This window comes from Grus americana, chromosome 1, assembly GCF_028858705.1.
Source record: "Grus americana isolate bGruAme1 chromosome 1, bGruAme1.mat, whole genome shotgun sequence".
Taxonomy (NCBI): Eukaryota; Metazoa; Chordata; class Aves; order Gruiformes; family Gruidae; genus Grus; species Grus americana.
Genome location: NC_072852.1, coordinates 152522547 through 152539878, shown reverse-complemented (window position 1 = coordinate 152539878; position 17332 = coordinate 152522547). Strand labels below are relative to the sequence as shown.

General features: G+C 44.0%; 1 protein-coding gene across 5 annotated transcripts in view; it reads left to right on the top strand.

Annotated features, from left to right (window-relative positions):
- The first annotated feature begins 4217 nt into the window (after positions 1–4217).
- TMEM255B (transmembrane protein 255B) overlaps positions 4218–17332 on the top strand; it is an 80654-nt gene continuing 67539 nt past the window's right edge. For 3 of the 5 annotated variants that reach the window (XM_054823014.1, XM_054823024.1, XM_054823008.1), the window contains exons 1-3: positions 4218–4568; positions 10958–11100; positions 15817–15879. In XM_054823014.1, the coding sequence (XP_054678989.1) occupies positions 4508–4568; positions 10958–11100; positions 15817–15879 (267 nt within the window). In that variant the 5' untranslated portion in view covers positions 4218–4507. The remainder of the gene's footprint in view (positions 4569–10957; positions 11101–15816; positions 15880–17332) is intronic. The other 2 variants (XM_054823007.1, XM_054823006.1) reach the window with 2 other exon arrangements.

Sequence of the window (17332 nt, the reverse complement as noted above, 5' to 3'; positions counted from 1 at the left end):
TCCCCCAAAGAGAACACCACCACCACAAGCCCACAATGGAGTTCCCAAAGGGGTTACTGAGAAAATAACCCTTGCAAGAGAACAAAGCCGATATAACAGGGCTTCGTACCAGACCAGATCCTCTCACAGAGATACAGGGTAAAGGCAATAGTACAGAAGGGATGAAAAAAGTAACTGGAGAGTGATGCCTATCGATGGTCCTAGAAGATGGAAAGTGCTGAGGTGCTTCCACTCTTTGGTACTATGCAGTGTTGTCACTGGTGGCCTTGTGATACAAGGTATATTAAATTTGCAAAGGACATAAAGGTGGGAGAAACTTGAGTATGTTGGGGGAAGTATGCCAGTAGACAGAATTCAAAATTATTTTGAATATTGCCCAGCCATTGGGCATCATCCTTTAAGAAAGATGTGGCCTATACAGAGTGTGATGACACAGAGACTAGAGGGAAGCGATGGGAATCTCCACTAGCCTAGGAAACATGACTTGTGAGAAATGACCAGACTGGGTTTGTTCAAAACAAAGACGAGAAGACTTTGGGGACAAACAAGATACAAGTTTCACCTGTGACCAACCTCAGCTCCAAAGCATTCACCAGCATAATGACCACCTGTATGACGAAAGACAAAACCCTTCAAAGCTGCAGTGTGATCACAGGAGTGATCAATGGCATCATGGAGGCCTTCAGGCCCTGTGTCAACAGGGTACTTTTTAGGTAAGAATGCAAAGATTATCCTGACAAATAGGCCATGTTCCACGCAACACACATATTAGAAAAATTCTAAACAGCCTTGCCAGCTTACCCTTGGAGTGCAGGGACTCCTTCTGGGCACAAATCTAGCAAATGATTTAATTTTTACATGTGAGCAGGGTACATGAGCCTGGCATCTGAGAAACAAAGACCTTAAAAATATTAATTAAGAAAATTCACTTCCAAGTTACACATCAAAATGGTGAAAAAAGAATATTTTTGGCTTTAGAGACAACCAGCAACATAAATATAAAATTAAGTTCTACCACACTTACAATGCATTGAACTAATTAACAAGTATTAAATAACACGTCCTAGAACACATCTGTTTAGCAGTCTTTGTAAGCACTGTTGGTGATGCACAGATCCCTCCTCAGTTTCATTGAACTGAGGAGACTCCAAAGTTACAATAAAAGTTCTTATTGTCAGTTTTCAAGTGTGCAAGCTCCACCACAACCTGCTTCTGATGTGCTAGTATGCTCCTGCTCCTGGAGTCCTCAGTAATAGCAATGTCTACCAGCTTCGTGATGGTCACACACTTCATAACCACCCATATACTCCTTAAACCCAACACCATCAGTGATCTTGCCTCCAGACTGCTCCCCGAGGCGTGCTTCAGACCACCTGCCTCTTGCAGTATCTTGGCTTCCCTTTAGCAATCTCCATACTTGATGGTGACCTGTACTTGGACTTGTCTGTTAAGTTATTTTCTCTGAATTAAATGTGTAGCAGAGTCCAGACAAATTTGCTTCACTGCGTTGCTTTTCCATCAGTAATCACTTACCTTATCAAAGATCTTGTTAGCGTGACATGATCTAGCTCTGATGAACCATGCTGTATTTGAACCCATTTTTCACTTACCTCTAAGACTTTCCCCAGTTAAATTAGTGTGGCATGGAGTTGCTGTTCCCCTCGCTCCCTCTGCCTTTTCTGTTCTCCAGTAATAGTGCTTCACCTCCAACTTGGCTGACTGATTGAGAACGTTACTTAGGACTTGAAAACATAGCTACCAAGTCTTTCAACATTTGGGGTGCAATTTTCCTGGACTTGTCACAAGAAACCTCCACAGAACTTCCACTTCACATCTGCTAATGTAATCATTTATGTTATCCTCACGTGCTTTGGTTCTCTGCCAATGCCCTCATATAAATTTTCGATTGAAAACTGAGGCAATGTATTCATTCAAGATTTGGAGCAGCCTGAATCTTCATCCCATTCCTGGCATTTAGTGACCATACATCTTTCTTCTTTGAATCGATTTTATTTATACAGTTGAGGAATTCTTATCTGTTGTCATTGTCTTTGCAAGATCTGGCTCAGCTAGATTTTTACCCATTCTTTCTCTCTGGTTCTGCAGTTTCTAACCCCGCAAGGTGTAGCTCTCCTATTTCCTTTCCTATAGGTTCACTCACTACTTTAATATCCTCTTTCAGGTAGTTACTTATCCACTAGCTCTACAGTTGTTTTCGACCTATTCCAATCTCTTTTAGGAGACAGAAGTGCTATACAGGACTTTTCATTTTGGATTTAAAGTAAGTCCATGATTCTTCCACATTCAAATGCTTGAGTTTTTAGGTCCAGGCAGCCTTACCAATCATTTTTCCATAATTTCTTAATGTTTGCCCTCTAATATACCATATTGTAGGAATAGATCTATTTTTTACTCTCCTGAAATTTGCAGTGAAAAACATGAGTCATTCATCAAAAGTTATTTTCTATAATCAAATTATTAAAAAAATTATTTATAATATCCTTTTTGCTTACTGAAAAGAACTCTAAAGCAGCTTCCCTTTGGGCTGTTGTGTCTGTTCGGTGGCTGCTGGTAGAAAAAGTTTATTGCCCATCACACCAAGAATACATGCTGCATATGGTATTTTCCAAACTGTCTGGGGAATTAAAGTCTTCCCCAGCCCGCCCTATCATTTAGTGTGGATGGAAATCTCTATCCATAGTCATCCCTGAACCTGAGGGTCCATACCAGATTTTGGGACTTTTTTATCACTGTTACCCACGGTCACTTTCAAAGAAATGTTTTATTTGTACCATTACCTTTTCTCTCTTCTCAATTCATTACTTCATTAATTTCTATTAATAGTTAGTAATTAATAGGTAATACAAATACTACCTCTATCCTTATTTTTCTGTCTTCTTCAATGCCTCCAGGTTACAGGATGCAAAGAGAAAAAAGCGGCTTTGTGGTTGGCCTTACCTCCTGGCTTCCTTGGCTTCATAGACTAGGGGTGGTACCTCAGAAAGTTGTCTCTCTCCATCTAACCATTTTCTGGGGAAATCAGCCCAAGACTGAAGAAGTTAAATACATACACACATATACATTTAGAGGTCTGAGCAAAAGAAACCCAAGAATGTTAAACAGAATTGCATTTGCTGTAAATGGGACAACACACCTTAGTGTAAGCAAAGCTCTTGGCAGCCTATCAAAAATATTGTCCACAAAAAAATGTACTTATGTTCTCTGCTATGGAGAAGTCCAGCAAAAGGAAAGCAGGCACCAAAACAGCACAGCGGCTGTTGGCTGTTTCTTCTCAGCTGTTCCCAGACTCTTTCAAACAGAGCTCACACATCCCTGCCATCGGTAGCGCTGGGAGCAGCAGCTAGCAGTTCCTGGGTAGCAGCGGGACAACCGGCAGGGTCTGCTGTGGGAATGAAAACCGAGACAGGAGAGAGCCAGTGAGGTTGAGAAATTGGTAGACACCATGAAGAAAAAAAGCTCTACAATATCTGTTGACTATTGATGTTGCCTGTCTTAGCCTATGCCTACTTTAACCTATGTCTCCGAGATGCCTGCTTTTGTTATTAATGTTATTAATATTTCTGTTTGCTGTGGTATTTTATTTCTGGTTTTGATTTTTTTTTTTTAAATGGCAAGAGGAAAGCTGAAAGGAAAGCTTGGTAAATCTGATCTCCACCGGGTGAGAAACTGGTAGAACACATAATAAAGTTATTGACCGCCGTGCAAATAAAGACCTAGTCTGCGCCCGTCCCTCGCCCCCCGCGCTCAAAGGTCAGCTCAAAGGTCAGCCTGGAAACAACCTGCTCACGGGGCGCTCAGGCAGTCGCCAGGAGAAGGGTGCCCAACCAAAACAGAAGGAGAGCTGTGCCTCCCAAAGGAGAGACCAGAAGGCAGCCAGGAAACGCACCTGCACCCGGGGCCGGCCTGTGGGACTTGGTGCCGCTTCAGCAGGGTGGGTGGAGGCGGGCAGAGGCAGAGCCCCGGGAAGACGGGCTGCGCGGGGGGAGGGCGGGCTGTGCGGCGGCTGAGGCACCAAGTGCGCCCGTCCTGCCCGCAGGGGCCACAAGGCAGGTCGCCCCTTTTCAGGCCCTGGCTCAAGGGGACCGGCCTGTTTTACACGGGCCATTGAGCGGCCATTGAACGTGACCCTCCAGCACCGGCTGAAGCGGTGCCCTGAGCGCTGCGGCAGTCCCCGAGGGGCTGTGGGCGGGCAAGGGCGCGGAGGCACGGTGCCCGCCGGGCGGCAGCCGGGGCCGCCCCGTTTCCCCCCGCAGGCTGCGGCTCCAGCCGCCGTCAGCCGCGGGGCAGGGCGAGGGGCGACGGCCGCTTCGGCCTTAGGAAAGGACCGTCGCCCCCGCCAGCGCCGGGGGCAGCGCCGCTCGCCCCGCCTCCGCCCCCCGCCGCGCTCCCCCGCGGGGCGGGCCCGCCGGGCCGCAGGGCCGCCCGCACCCCGCGGCCACCACCGGCTGCAGCGCGGCGAGGCGCGGAGCGGAGGCGCCCGCGGAAGATGATGGCGCCGCCGCCCGCCCCCGCGGTGTCGGGTCCGCTGGCCGTGCTGGACCCCACAGGTGAGCCCCGGCACCTGCCCCGCCGCAACTTTCCTGCCCCGCCGAGTGCCTGAGCCGCGGGGGACGCAGCGGCGGGAGCGCGGTGCGGCGCCCACCCCAGCGGCTGAGCGGGAGAGCGGGAGCCGGCAGCCGGCTGCGGGGGGGGCTGGACGGCCGGGCGAGGCTGGAGGGCAGCTGGGGGCTTCCCCTGGGGACGAGCAGCTGCCGCTCCCTCAGCGCTTTAGTTAAGGGGCTGGAAAGGCACAAGCGGGGGCTGTGCCCGGGCCCCGGGGGATTTCAGCTTGAGATTACCAGTGTGGGTCATGCTGCCTCTCTTGCTCTCGCTCACTGAGGTGTTTAAGAATATCAATTTTTCTTTTGAGCTTTCCACTGCACTTAATGAATAGCCGTGCTGGCGGTTTAACAGTAGAACGAATGGCTTTGTACGGGACGTTAATAGAAAAATGAACGTAAGAGGTATCCTTATCTGCTTGGTGGAAATGGCCAGTTGCTGTGCTGGAGCAGGTGGAAATGTCAGCAGGGTGTGGAGCTGGCTTGGGGCAGGTTGGTGGCCATGCCAGGCTTTCGGTTAGTTCGCATCCGACCTGCGGAACAGCGGGTTTCCTTCCTCATGTCTCTCCTAATTTAGGGGTTCGTGGCTAAAGTGGTGTGCTCCTTGTACTTACAGCATACGTCCTGAAAAAATAGAGACGTATGGAAATAAAAGGACAAATATTTCATTATTCCGGTGAAATTCATTAAAGTCGAGAAAATACAGAACTTATTGGTAGGAATTTGTCTGTGTAGCGCTTGAGAGGATAAACAGAAACTTTTCTATGCACCTAAGGATTGTAACAGCCAGTTAAAAATGTATTAGATCTTAATTTTTGTCTTAAATTTGGAGGAAAAAGGGTATCACTGTTGAAAAAGTAGCAGTGGAAGATGTGCTGTAACTTAAGAATGCTAGCTTTAAACTAGTAATCAGCTGCTCATTATTTATTAGTGAAACAATTGCTGCCAAAACAATGAAGTCATAGTGATAGTGCATGATATCACTTACTGTAGCTATACCACATAGTACAGCAGGGTTTGTGGGTTTGGTTTTTTGTTTTGTTTGGGGTTTTTATTTTGTAGTAGAATTGTAAAAGAGCACAGCAATGTTTCCTTTGGTCTTGAATATCTAACACACTCGTGGATGCTTCCTCAACAAATTTATAATAAAGATAAGAGACGGGCCTGATAAAAACTGCTGTCTTGTGGCTTGAAACGAATGCTGTTGCATCTGGTTTAATTAGTTCAGCACTCTGGACAAGTCAAGCATTTAATCAGAAAAGGGAAAGTAATCACCAATAGCAGGTGTGAGTATCTCTTTTAAGCATCTCAGTCCATCACATTTAATTTTGGGAGGCAATGTAAGATTAATTCAATTTCACTGGCATAAACCATTTTTGAAAATACACAATGAAAGCCATAGCCAAGAGAGAGATGGCACCGAAGCAAGCACTGCAGTAATTAAAAATTATTAATTTAGCTCCAAACCTCTTCCTTTAAATATTTTCTCGATAGCAGCAAAGCAGCAGATACTATACTCCTCGGTCTATGGTGAATTTCTGCTTAAATTATCTTGTTATATACGGTTAATGCCATGCTCTGAAACATGTCACAATTCTTAGTAGCATTCATTAGGCAATAAAAATGCACCATTTTTTTCTGCTACAAAACTTTCCTCCCTTATCTTTTCTCATATTAGGATGTTAATATACATTGGGCTGGGGCAGTATTTGAAATAAGTGTTTCCATTTAGATCATCTTAACTAAATCAAAGAGGAAGGTATGAAATTGTGTGGTGCTAATAGTCAGGAAATGTGATTGTGATCCCAGCAAATTGCTACACCCTGCAGCGATTCTTTCCTTGCCCAAAATCATTCCACACTTTTTAATAGACTTTATGACGTCTGGAGCTGGATTTTAAAAGGAGAGGTGAAGTTAGCAAATTGTAGTTGCCTTGATCTAAATGTAGACTTTTTTGGAGTTAAATTGCAGATCATATGCAAGTTTTCCAGAGTTGAGAGATGCTGTTTCACTCTAGTCTTTCTTTCCCTTGACCATTGGATGCATTCTCTACCGTGGACATGTTTCATTACAAATTTGTTTGTTCTCCTTTTAAACTCACTCTTTGCTTCATTCAGATCCAGACTCTACCATTCATCGTTAGATCCACCACTTTACATTCTACCACCAATCTGGTCTGTACTATTCCCCCAAAACCATTCACTTTCCCTAGTCTTCCTACAAACTGAATTTGTCCCCTGACCATCATGAACAGACCATTGTAAATATAATTTTGTTTTCTGCAGTTGATGAATGGACAAAAGGTTTGGCTGAGTCCGGCAGAGCTTGGACTTCAGGTGGCACTTTTTCTTGTTACTCTACGGAGGATGATCTCACATTCTCTCCTCATGGGCCTTTGTCTGTCCCAAGGAGACAGCAGTCTGGTATCTCTCCTCCTTGTCCTGATGGTGTTCTCTTTCCTTCCACTGGAAGGCTCAAGCGGGTACTTTGCCTGACAGACATTTAGCAAGCAAAGCAGAGAGTGTTTCTGGGACTGTTCCTTTTCATGCACAATTTAAGTCTATGCCAGGCAGAGCACAAGCCAGTGATGTGGCAGCAGCATTACCTCTCTAATTTATCTCCCAACTTTTACTGTAGTGCCCATTGCTGCGGTATCAAAACTCGGTTAATACTTCACTGGCCCAAACTGCTGAAGAATATTGCCAATAGAAGGTAATAACATGCTCACACCCTGTATTGACTGGCATCGGGTTTTGGCTGGCAGCTACAGTAAAAGCAGATCCAAAAAACTGCATGGCAACTGCTACAAACACCAGTAAACACAGACTTGAAAATCTAGCGAGCCAACGTGACTGAAATAGCAGAAGGGAGCTAATAGTAGGAACTCTTTGCAGCTGTAGCCTTTTTCGTCTGAAGATATTATGCTGCTTTACAAATATTACTTAGGCCTCACAATATGGTGGTAACTTATATACACGTAATTATACACATTTTGATAAGTACAGCAAAGATTTTTATTGATGTGACTAAGGAAACACAGACAGCCAGAGCAGAAACCAATTTAGACCTGATTTCTACTCACCTTTTCTGAGCATGTGGTAGTCTTTGAGAACAAGGGCTTGCATCTGTTTCTGCTCCAGAAAGAGCTTTTTGTGCTCCTGCCTGTAAGTCATCTCTCCTGGGGTGGAGTTTATAGCTAACTACATGTAGTTATGCGATTTTCCAAACTGGAGTATGAAAAAGAAGAGATGTGATTGGATATTTGTATCTGATTTGAGATGCGGCTGGTAATAGATCAACGAATGTGAGGGTTGAAGAGTATTACATACGTAAATTGATTATGCTTTCTGGCACATACACATTTTGAAGTTAAAATGTAGTTCAGTACGAAAAATGACCCTAACAAATAATGGCATCCTTTTCTGTTTTATCTCACTAAATCCACATCCGATTTACTCCAATTACAAATAAGAGCATGCTTTTCCTAAGACATTTTCCAGCAAACTCAGTCTGGGCAATCAAACTCATGTCTTTCTTTTTTGCACATCATTATTGATAACCAAAACTCTGAAGGGCGGGTTGGACCCTTAGTTTATCTCCATGCAACCTGATTAACCTTTGCCAGTACAGGTGTTACTTTGAGAAAAATGCAGTGGCTTGGCTCCTCAGGCACTTTTCAGAAAAGCAGACATGAATGCTGTTGCCAGGGCACACTGCTGGTTCATGTTCAGCTCATCGTCTGCCAACACCCCCAGGTCCTTTCAGCAGAGCTGCTCCCCAGCCTGGCAGTCCCTTACCCGTATCATTGCAAGGCATTATTTCTTCCTTTCCTCGGGACTTTGCATCTGGCTGTTGGATTCTGTATGGTTTCTGCTGGTGCATTTTTCCAGCCTGCCTAGATCCCTTTGAATAGCAACCTTGCCCTCCAGGGTATTGACTGACCCCCCCAGTTTTGTGTCATCTGCCAGCCTGATGACCAGGCACGCTACCACTTTCTCTAGGTCATTGATGAATACATTAAATGGGACTGGTCCCGAGACAGACTCCCATGGTATTCCACATGTTGCTGACCTCCAGGTAGAGTACAATCCATTAATCACTTCCTCTGAGCCCAACAATCCAGCTGATTTTTTAACCATCTGCTTGACCTCCCATCCAGGCCATGACATCTCAACTGGGTTATGAGAATGTTGTGAGATACCATGTTAAAAAACCTTGCTAGATTTGAGGTAGTAGACATACACTGCTCTACAAGTCCAGTCGTTGTCGTAGCCGGCAGCGGTTGATTTGGTCAGGCATGATTTGCCTCCGGTAAATCCATGCAGACTGTTGCCAACCACCTTCTCCTTATGTGCCCAGAAATGTCTTAAAAGAGAATTTGCTCCATATTTTTGGTCCCAGCCTCCCAGGAACCGAAGTGAGGTTGATTGACTTGTAATTCCCCAAATCATCATTTTGGCCTGTTTTAAAGATAGGTGGAGCATTTGCCATTCTTCAGTTTTCGGGGATTCCCCAATCTCCATGACTTTTCAAAGATGATAGTGTGGCAAGGACATCAGATATTATTTAAAATCTGGTAGATATATCGAACGAATCATTTGAGTTTATGGGAAGGGCAACTGATATGTGGAGTTAAAAGTCTGAAGTCTGCTTTCCCCTCTTGGCCATGTGAACTGGCTTCATTGAAAGAACTGCCTTTAACCTCACACACTTAATGAAGAACTCTGCGTTTCCATGTCCCCAGTGACCCTCCATGGCTTAACAGGGAATTGCCAGAAGCAGACAGCTGGGGCCCAGGCTGGAGGGGAGACGTCTGAAGAGCCTTATGAATTATTTCTTGATCTTTAGCAGGAAGACATTGCACACGCAGGTGAAAGAGACTTGCATAAGCTCAATAGATGATATTTGTCTTCAGTAAAGTTGCTTGCGTTTCATACTAAAAGACTGGACTCCTTTTTGGCTGGTTGTTCTATTGGAGAAATGTCACCAAGCATACAGATTTTTATTATAAATGCATTTATTTATTCATTGAAATTATTTGACTTGGTTTGCAAACACCACTAATCTAGCCTGGCTTTTGAACTGTAAACATTTAACTGAGTTACCTGACTTTAAACTGGCCACATAACTCAAGTGACTCATTGCAAATGGCTTCTGCTTGCTTTTTGTCTTCCCTGCATTTCCCCTGCTTTTGCTTACGGCAGCACCCTCGGAGCCTGATCCAGACAAGGCTGCCTTCCCCTCTCACCGACCTCTCCCTGGCCGGGGCTGTCTCCTCCAGCACCCACTGCAGCACCACAGCCTCATCCAGAGACGGGGCGCGCAGGTGGCTTCGTGAGGCTGCAGAGGGGCGAGACGTTGGCCCTGTGCTGTGGACAGGTTCTGCTCTGGCTGGAGCTCCGTGCTGCCCGGTCGCAGCCTAGGGTAGCAGGGCATCGCGTGGCCCAATGCTCCGGGGTGGTCCTGCACACTCTTGCCTTGCCTTTCAAAGCAAAAAGGACAGACGGGGGACCACGGGCTCTCTCAGTTTAATTCATTTGGGTGCCTTTTGTTAGTTAGGGTCACGTCATCAATTGCTGTTTTGAAAGAAGTCTTACCTAAGTCAGTGCTGTGGGCTGGGGCTCTGATGTCAGTAACCTGTGGTTGCAGCTCAGACGTGCCGCCACCACAGCAATGTTAAGTGACTTGAAGCAGGCTGAAAGCAGTAGATGAGCCTGCCGTTTTTAACTTTTGGGTGTCTGAATAATCCAAATCCCAGTGAGACTGCATGTATTTCACTGAGCAGCTGCTGCTTAAAAAGGTAGTCCCGTATATCATTACCTGATCAACTATATTACAGCTTTGCTTCGGAGATACAGATTGGTTTGCTTACCTGAGCAAATATGAAGAGCACATTTGTTTTCATGATAGCATGCAGAGCTTCTGCTAATCTTGTTTAAAACAGAATTTTTACATTCTGTCCAGGTAGAGTCAAATTAGCACTTCACATAGGTAAGCTTTTAAGGCCTGCAGGATCTGACTTATGGAGGTGAGCAACACTTAATTATAAATGTTACTGAAGACAAGGCGTAATTATCATTGTCACTGACTTTCAGTTCAGCTTAATAAAAACTCATCTCATGCATGTACCCAATGTGCGTGCATTAAGCTATGCTGAGCTCTAGGTAACTCTGTGTTTTTTAATTCCCTCTGTTGTCTGCCAGCTCTTTTCCTTAGTGGGAGAAGAGTGGGTGAACAACAGAAAAGATTAACAAAAGAAGATCTTCTGTTATTTTGTATTTGTTCTGCCATAATTGCAATGAAAAGCTCTTTTTTTTCCCCCTCCCCACTCCCTACAGGGCAATTTGCAAAAAGGAAGAAGACTTCACTTTGGTTCACAGTCGCTCTACTGGTGGTGTCTGTTTTCATACTGACCATAGGTCTGGCAGCTACCACAAGAACAGAAAATGTTACCGTGGGAGGCTACTACCCAGGCATTGTTGTGAGTAAAGAAATTTTAGATTATTGGGTACAACCAGATAAATTATTATCAACTGGATGTGGGAAGCTCTAATTGATTAAAAAAAAACCAACCAAAAACAAAGAAAGAAAATTCAGTCCTGTTGGATTTCACAGGAGACAGATTCTTCTTTGTTTTGATCTGTGTGATAAGGTAAGGGGATAAACTCTGTTTTTCTGAAGTGCCCCAAAGGGGAGGCTGTTAGGGGGCAGAAGGGGGTCAAGCACAACAGTATGCTGGGCTCAGGAGCCTATGTGAGAACCTGTGTTGTGGGCATATAAGTAGACAGTAGGCATGGGATAGATTTAAATGACCTTTTAGAGGTTTACTACTTTGATGGCAGAAAGATCCTCTCTGCTCTCATGTCCATGTGCCAGGAATTCTCCTGTGTCCATCACAGGGAAGGTCCTGTGGATGGGGATGTGGAAGCTCCTCCCTGGAGCCTGCCTAACATAGAATCATAGAATGGTTTGGGTTGAAAGGGACCTCAAAGATCATGTAGTTCCAACCCCCCTGCCATGGGCAGGGACACCCTCACTAGACGAGGTTGCCCAAAACCTCATACAGGGATAGGGCATCCACAACATCTCTGGGCAACCTGTTCCAGTGCCTCACCACCTTCACCACATCCTCTTGTGCAGTCTTGCTGTCAATCCTCTTGTACACGATCCCCTTCCGAAATCCTTAGTCTTTTTTTTTTGCCTTGGGAACAGACCGCTTAAACACCTTCTTGCGCTGGGCACAAGGTTTGAGTTGCGTCTGCGTAGCCCTGAGGTGCCTCTGTGACTTCTGGGGAGGGGTAGCCCTGCCAGGCCCCTGCCGGTTCAACCCCCAGGGCCCTTTCCGAGCTCACAAGAAGGGATCAGACATATCCAAAAGTTGGAAACCCCTGGAGTCAAAAAGTTTTTTGAGATACCTGGGCTGAGTTTTAAAAAAGAGGAATAGAGACAGCAAATAGAGAAAGGCTCATCTGCTTCATTTGGTCTCCCCAAGCCAGGCAAGAGGAGGAAGAGGGTGCAAGGTGAAGAAAGAAACTCAGGTACTTAGAGATAGGCACCTGCTTAGGTATGTGGCTCCACCACTACCAAAATGTCTTGTAAGGTACCGTTATTTCTTGTTCTCTGTGGAATGAAATGCCCAGAGAAGAGGGATATGTGTCTTTTAATACTGTGCATACATTTTGCATTGCTATTAATAATTCGTGAGTTAGAACTGTTCCTCCTAAGCAAGTCCTCTTACATCTTAGTGTCATGCTGAGAACAGGTCTTTCAGAAAGATAATTTTGGGATAATGATCTATACGGAGTGGTGTTTTAAAAATAGAACAAAAAGTAGTTCCGAGAATAAAACCTTAAAAGAATGAATTTTCCTTTCATTAAGCTAAAATATATAGATTACTACTGATAAAGGTCTTTTCTTCTTCTGTAATTTGAATTAAAATATTTTAGAAGACCATATTAGCTGCATTCATTCCCTTGAAAGAAGTTTCATTTTTAAACTGTTGTCTTTAATAAGTGTAATAAGTAATAAACCCATGTGCCCAAACCAGTTTATTTCAGCATTTAGTTTCTTTTAGAAATAACACAATGTCTATTCACTCAGCTGAAAAATATCATCTAGTAATTATTTTTTTTTTAAATCTTGGAGTCATTAATAACCAGATAGAATAGCTAGAATTTATCAGAACACTTTGAAAACAGAACCTTTTATTAATAATTTTCCCCCTCAAAAGATTGTTGGAGCTAAATAATTTCCATAAAATTCAGAATTTGCTTTGTACATGTGATGGGTTATTGAAGTAACTGAGAGTCACGGCTAATTGTCAGTGTAAACTTCATTAATACACTAAATATCCTAAACATTTAACAGGAGTTAAAGCTGCTACACAAAGCTTACATGGCGTCTTGCCAAAAGCCAAGTCAGAGGTGTATGACAGCACTGCTGTGTTCCTGCCTCGTTGCCAGAGGTTACTGACTTCAGCGTTGGTGGATAGACTGTGGGTGGGATGGCCTCTCCTCTGCCTCTGCCCAAAGTCAGCCACCTCTTTCAGAATGAGCTGAATAACCCTCAAAAGGTGTTTCTCTTCTCGGCTGACAGTAGAGGGAGCTTAGAAAACCAGTGTAGCGCTGATCCCAAACTTTTTGATACCTAAGGCTAGGGGAGTGAATTCGACATTACATATTTAACTGTTGGACTCAAAGAAAATAAAGATTATGAGGACAGACAGCATTAATTACAATTAAAAATAAGGTCTAGTTCTCATAGAATTCAGTAGTAAAATATTAACTTCAGAGCTGGTAGGTGAGATCTGAATCTCCACCGATCTTAGGTAAGGGATTTTGAACTTAAAACCCATGCAAAATTAGGCCCTACCTTGCAAACATCTACAAATGTGAATAGAACTGTCCACTTGCATAGATTTACTTGCATCTAGAAGCACTTGCAGAGCAGGGCTTTAGGGCTAGATCCATAATATAAATTTGGGCTTCTGCTTAGTTCCCACTGGCTTTGAGAAGAGTTAGGTGCCTTCATTTCTCTGCATATGTGGTCTCTTCTCATGTGTTTTGGAAACAGCTTTTTTCTAAAGACACCTTTATAGGAGTAGGCATTATCTGCATTTATGCATCCAAAGTAATTTAACATAAAATATTTCTTTGTGTACATGAGTTAGTATAATGTTCCATTTTGGAAGGTGCCTGCATTTATGATTCTATGATTCTATGATTTAGTAGATTACTGCTTCATCATCAGTTTGGGTTTAGGGCTGTCTTTGTGGAATGGGCTGCAAAAGCCAGAGTTGGAGCTTCTTCAACCTCACTTCCTTATAGGTATTGTTTATACTTAAATATTTAATGTCACTTCTCAATGACTACTGCTTGTATTATTTGCATTTGCTATTTTTATAATCTTTCAACCAGGAGTCTACAGGGTCCAATTGTCCCAGTCACCATACTGACCTGGACTCCCAGAGTTCCCAACGCAAATAGCTTATTGTCTAAACAGACAAAAAAAGCAGCACATATGACCCTAAAACAATGTCAGCAATGCTGTGGCTTACATCATGATCTCTATGGTTCTGCTCCTTCTGATTTAATTGCTATTCTGTATTTGCTCATTTTTTCTTCACTCTGCTCTGTGCCCTCTGCATCAGCCATAAATGGGGCTTTATGGATTGTTCCCATTGGGGTGAAAAATGGAACTTGGAACCAAGTGTCATTTTGGTGTAGTTATCTTAATTTACAAAGTTGCTGTCCCCTGAACCGTCCTTGCTAGTGTTTCCAAGTCTGTCTCCTATTCAGCTGTCAGCATGGATGCAATTGCACACTCTTTCTTTTTCAAAGTCTCTGCTTTTAGTCCTTGTGCCCCCCTTTCGCATAAATCTTCCCAAAGCACTCAAGAGCAAAACTTCTTTCCCTACATTTGCTTTCTTGAGAGGGAGTGACAGATTCCTGTTGTGGTACTGAGCGGGTAAAGTGCTTGCAGGAGATTTGCTTTCTGCTGTGAGCGGTTGTGCGTAACAGCAAGGAGTTCACGGGCATTGCTCAAGCCCTTGGCTGGGACGTGTAGTCCTTAAAAACTTAACTTCTGCTTGGAGGAGAGGCTCTGAACCAGATTCAGAGACCTCGTTCCAGAAAGGGGCTTAGATTCCTTGGCAGAAATGTAATGCCCCATCCATGGGGTGGGTTGGGTGGGAGCTAAGGGGGTGACCGGGGCTGTGTCTGGGCAGGGAGGAGTGTCAGCCCTCGTGAAGAGGGGAGCAAGGAGCATGACAGTGACGGGGGATTGAGACTGAGGTGACCGCAGGACAGCATGTGGCCAGGCAAGGCAAGGAGGGAGCTCCTGCTATGGCTGCTTCTGAGTCTGTGGCCAGCTATGTCTCAGGTGTGTGGCACCAAAGAGACCCCTTTTCTCCAAGCCCACGTGAGCCCAGTGAGAGTCCTGACTCCAGGAAGGTCTGAGGAAAGGCTGATCTCCCCTGTTGCCACTTTACCTCCTATTAACCATGAATCCAAGGAGTTTCTACTTCACCAAACCTTCATGGGCTCATCATAAGGAGGGGGCTTTTCCTGCCAGCCTGGTAGTACAGTAAGGCCAGCTTACTCCTGTGTCGTTCCTTCCTCCTCTCTCTCCTGTGGCTGTCCCATATTGAAAGTAACTGTACTGGTCCTTTTAGCATTTTAGCAAGGACTTTTTCTGGGATGTGTGATAGTGTTTAGTCATTAAAGTCAAACAAACCCAACCCTAAGGGTTTGAACTTGGGGCACTTGCCTGGCAGCAACACATCCATTTTTTGAGGAAAACTGTTTGTCCACAGTTGCCTAAAGCTTTGCAGTTTTCCAAAATAATGATGTATGGGCTAAATGTAAGTATTCTTTTCTCCTACTTAGCTTAATTTTGCTTTACAGTGTGTAAAACTATATGTGACTATGGTAACAATAGCCAGGTTATAGAAACGTGTGTCTATACAGGATTCCATTTACTACATGACAAGTTTTGAAATATCAAAGAGCTGCAGTTCTGGTCATTCCCCATTACATTATAAGATTTATGTCCAGCGATAACTTCCACCCTTTCCCCTGACCCACCCCAATTAGCCCATCTGTATGATACATCAGCTCAGATATTACTGTAGTGCTTTGGTATGTTGACCAAATAAGCTAACCTCACGTGTTTCTGTTGGTTTTGTTCTTTGCCTTAGCTTGGCTTTGGATCTTTCCTAGGGATTGTTGGCATCCACCTGGTAGAGAACAGAAGACAAATGGTAAGCAACAACCCTTTTCGTTGTCATTTTTTCATATCAGAATATCTTAAAAACATGAAAAACAGGGATTTCCAGTTGACTTAAAACTGCTACATCTGCCTTAAAATGTTAGCCATTTGTTTCACCTTTTCTGAGAAGTTTCAGAGAAGCACGAATTGGCCAGTGACTCCATCTGTACAGGGCAAGGGATGGTTTCACTTCTGACAGAAGCAGCTCGCTTTTTTAAACTGAATTACTTTCCTGCTGGTTTAGTGAGTTGAATCAATCCAGGGCAGTGTTAGATGAGTGCCAGAGCTTGGCTAGGACCATGTAGCTAGGAGAAGGATGGGGAGAGAGACAAAATGCATAGGTTGTGTTAGTTTGGGCAGCAGTGAGCCACACAATCAGCTCAACCGTAACAGGTGATCTCATCCTGCGTAATAAGTTTAAGCCAGGCACACTTTCCTGAAACTATATGTGTTAAAAAGAAGAAAAAACACAGAACTCTTCCTATCAAAATTCCCTGGCTAGGTCAGAGAGGATCTGATGACACTGTGTGGTTTTAGGTTTAGCTTGGCTTTGCAAGCGCCTTGCTTTTATTTATGTCAGGAAGTCATATAAAGTCCTTCGGGCCATCTGGGTGAAGGAAGGTGTGTGGGACTGGATTTGTGGAAAGTCTTACACTTTCCTTGCTCTTGACAAAATTTAGCAGTGTCTTGGTTGAATAACAGCATGTCCAATGTGCCCTTTACAGTGGACTGATTATAGCCAAGCATCATGAAATATAATTAATTTCATAATGCAGAGCCTTCGCTGGTATAAATCAAGAGTGATGTTAAGCTGAGAGGAGGAAATGATGGATTTACCTTGGTTTTTACTAACAAGTAGCTACTTTACTTACAAGTAGTCTGTTGTGGTTTCCTGTTTTTGTCTTTGTAAATGCAGTCTTGTTCTCACTATTTGTAGGCAAACTTCTTTCGTGATATCACTTTTTTTTTTTTAATTGCCTTTAAGTTTCAGTGATGCATTTGCAAGTATTCCCCTGCTTTTAACTTTTGTTTCTAGCTGGGTTTCCCAAAGGAATGAGATTTATAAAGCCATGATGTTTGCTTGTGTTTCTCTGTTTCCTGTTCCATTTTTTTGAATGTGTTGGCCAATTTCAGGTAAATTGAGCAAGCAGGTAGAGATTTCAAAGGTATGCAGTTCCTTCAAGTTTCATGAAAATGCACAGGTAGTTAGAGGAGAGAATTATGAATTAGTTCCCCCATGGTGGTAAAGGCTGCCATGTCAGCTCACCCCTTATTAAACAGTAGAGAATCCAAATGGAACATGACCTGTGAGACAGAAATCTGCAGCAGGCCAGGCCTCGTTAATTTTGCTGCTAATGAAACAGCTTATTCAGTTTTAAGAACTGTTGCCCCTGGTTTCTACATCAGAGACCGGGATGAACAGCAGGTTCCCAAGTTGCAGACTC